Source organism: Argentina anserina, chromosome 7, assembly GCF_933775445.1.
Source record: "Argentina anserina chromosome 7, drPotAnse1.1, whole genome shotgun sequence".
NCBI lineage: Eukaryota > Viridiplantae > Streptophyta > Magnoliopsida > Rosales > Rosaceae > Argentina > Argentina anserina.
Window position 1 is genome coordinate 8,524,896 of NC_065878.1, and position 2,976 is coordinate 8,527,871.

Here is a 2,976-nt window from a genome sequence, read left to right on the forward strand (position 1 = left end):
TGATTCTCTCTTCTTCTTCTGGTGTCAGAGGTTTATCCTGTCTTGGTGCTAGTATAGTTTTCCTGAAAATGGCAAAGATGCCTTTGCCTGTGTAGCTATGACTCCATTAATGAAGCACACAAAGCCATGGGTCTGAGACCACCTAACTCTCCACTTTCATTTAACTTAACCCTGGTTAGGTTGAGTTACCACACTCCTTTAAGTACCTACTGCTGCTGCACTACTGCAGTTCTCCATTCTCAAAGCCATATCAAGCCAGCTCTCTCACCAAGATATCATCTTTAGAGGTATCTTCTCAAACCTTTGTTCTTTCTTCACCATTTTAATTACTATGCATGTGGCTTTTAATATTTTAGGGCTAGTTTTTGAGAATTATTTTGTTCTGATTTTTAGTGAAAACATGTGTAGTGGCTCAGAGTCTTAGCTTTTGGTTGTCTTTGGACTCTCATTCATGTCCACCGGTTTTACTTGGAAAAGTTTTCTGTGTTGATGAAGGCCTTTCTGAGTTTTTCATGAAACCTTTGAACAGCTAGTTTTGGAAGCACTGAGATGTTAAGGTGGATCTTGGGTAGTAGGGGAAAGCTCTGATCTTTAAGAGACTCAGATCAGAAAACAAAGATTAGGATACTAATGACACACTTTGATTTTTCATTAGGCATGAGAATGAAAACTACTAAAATAGTGAAATACTATAGTTTAGCTGTTGTCAATACTAGTGTTATGAGTAAATTACCCATCACTCCATCTGCTAAGCTCGTAACACAAGTTGAGTTCGAAATGATTGAGGAGCTAGAGATTGATATCTCTTCAGTCTCTTGTCATATTAGAGTAGCATAGTGGGGTTGAACTGTGGTCAAGCCGGAAAGATTTTGGTTTATGCTCTCTGATATCTCTCTGGATGCAGAAGTGTTATGTCATGAGCCTTATGCCCTTATTGTAAATTTGTAATTGTATTTAATTGTATTCTTAGATCTTGTTGTGCTCTTTCAAACTTAATTCACTGTAGAAAAAACAAAAGTATGTGAAATCTTGTATCTGGTTTTATTCATAGAGATTGCAACTTCTGTAATGCATCCTTGCGTTTATTTTTTTGTTACTGGAATACTGCAGTTCTGGAAGTTTTTGTATCTTATAACTAATAGTTCATGTTCTTGTTTTTTTTTTGTATATGCTGTTGGTTTTATTTTCACTGAAATCATGACAGGACTCATTTTTGTTGCAGATAAATAATAATTTGTCAAGTTCCAGTTGGCCAAGCAGAAAATACTGAAATGGCACACTCAGCACAATCCTCAGCAACTCCCTCGATTGAATTGCATGGTGACGAATTCTGGCCACTTTCAGGGAAACCTTACTTTGATGTCATACTCACGAAATCCCATGTCAAACCCATTTACCAAATGGTAAGTATTATTATTGAGAATGCATCATATCACACTTCTATCCTCTTTGCTATGGGAATATGACTATCTCAAATCCAAACAGCCTGATTTTTCATTTAAACAGTTTAGATATAAGCTCATAAGCAATAATCATTTTACGAAAGTAAGTTAGGCTTGTTGACTTACACTGATTTCAGAGTTATCATTTTATTAGCTTTAGTCTTGTACATTGAACTCATTTGTTGCTTTTTATAGGAGATCCCACCCAAGCTTGATTCAGTATTACCTGCGGGTAATTCAGTCCCTATGGTCCTCAGCTTTGGGGAGAAGAGCTGGGAGATGACATTTAGTGAAACAAAACGTCTTAAATTAGTTGATCGACACTCATGGAAGTCATTTGTCGATGACAACAGTCTGAAGGCTGGAGATGGATGTGTTTTCGAACTCATAAGCTGTGACAGTACAAAAGTGTTGTTCAAGGTCCAAATCCTCAGAGGTGACATCCCAGCTGAGCTAATGGAGAAGTACTCCAATGAGGCTGAGAAACCCATTGTTATACAATAATGTTTCCTTTCCATGGATCATTGATGTACCAATTTCCTGACTCATTGGTGAAGAAGAGATCAAGTGAATTTCTTGTAATGCAAGGAGAAACTTGTGAATCAAATGTCGATTTCAAGTTATATGTAACTTCTTATTAGTTATGCAATCTTAGTCTACTATTGTCACAACCCGGAAATTTCGAATGATAAAAATTCGAATTCAAAGCCATGAAAACTCTAAAACAATCTCAAATATATTGAAATCATTTTATAGTACAGTGTATCGAAACTGAGTTCACAGTTCGACTTGAATAATACATAACCAGTTTATACCTCAAGTATTATAACGATTGGAAATGTAAAATTCACTTAATCCTCACCACAACAGAAGAAAGAAATCTTCAACAATCTTCAGAGTGAGCCATCTGAATCTGCTAATCCCCACCTGCAGAACTATCATCTACACCATCAAATTGGTGCACCAGGATTGTAAACACAAACCCGATAAGCTTTTTAGCCTGTATGAGTAAACCAATATTATAATATACATCGCATACAAATGAAATATAACAGATAACATTTAAAGACAAGAGTACTCATGAGACACTGGACAACCCATCTGGTTGCTCAATATTATTTAAAAATATGTGTACTCATGAGACATTAGGCAACCAATCTGTTATCCAAAATCATTTAAAAATATGAATACTCATGAGACCCAGATACCCATGTGTTACCCCTCATGCAATACACCGACAGACACTGGGCAACCCATATGTTACCCAATATCATTCTAAAACATGGGTACTCATGAGACCTAGACAACACATACCCCTCATGCAGTACACCGACAGACAGACTAGAGCTTTAACAGATCGTAACCGACACCCGGCCAAGGCTTGGTTCCGATTTAATGCCAACAACGTCCAAAGACCAGAAAACATTTTAACAAGACTCAATGTTAAAACCACATATAATATAACCATGAACACATGTTTATTGTACTACAACCAAGCGACTCTTGCACGACAATATATATATAGTCACTCCAA

The 2,976-nt window shown here is 36.7% G+C and overlaps 1 protein-coding gene across 1 annotated transcript; it reads left to right on the forward strand.

Annotated features, from left to right (window-relative positions):
* The first annotated feature begins 222 nt into the window (after positions 1-222).
* Positions 223-2,061, forward strand: LOC126803267 (B3 domain-containing protein Os04g0386900-like). Its single transcript, XM_050531055.1, has 3 exons — positions 223-287; positions 1,223-1,403; positions 1,638-2,061. Exons 2-3 carry the CDS (start codon positions 1,272-1,274, stop codon positions 1,944-1,946), a joined length of 441 nt encoding a protein of 146 aa, XP_050387012.1. The 5' UTR covers positions 223-287; positions 1,223-1,271; the 3' UTR covers positions 1,947-2,061.
* The last annotated feature ends 915 nt before the right edge of the window (positions 2,062-2,976 follow it).

What these genes read in the sequence shown, in the direction of transcription:
- LOC126803267 (XM_050531055.1), top strand. Translation starts at nt 1,272, where the DNA reads ATGGCACACTCAGCACAATCCTCAGCAACTCCCTCGATTGAATTGCAT. An exon ending in TCAAACCCATTTACCAAATG is followed by an intron (nt 1,404 to 1,637) that starts GTAAGTATTATT and finishes TGCTTTTTATAG; the next exon opens with GAGATCCCACCCAAGCTTGA.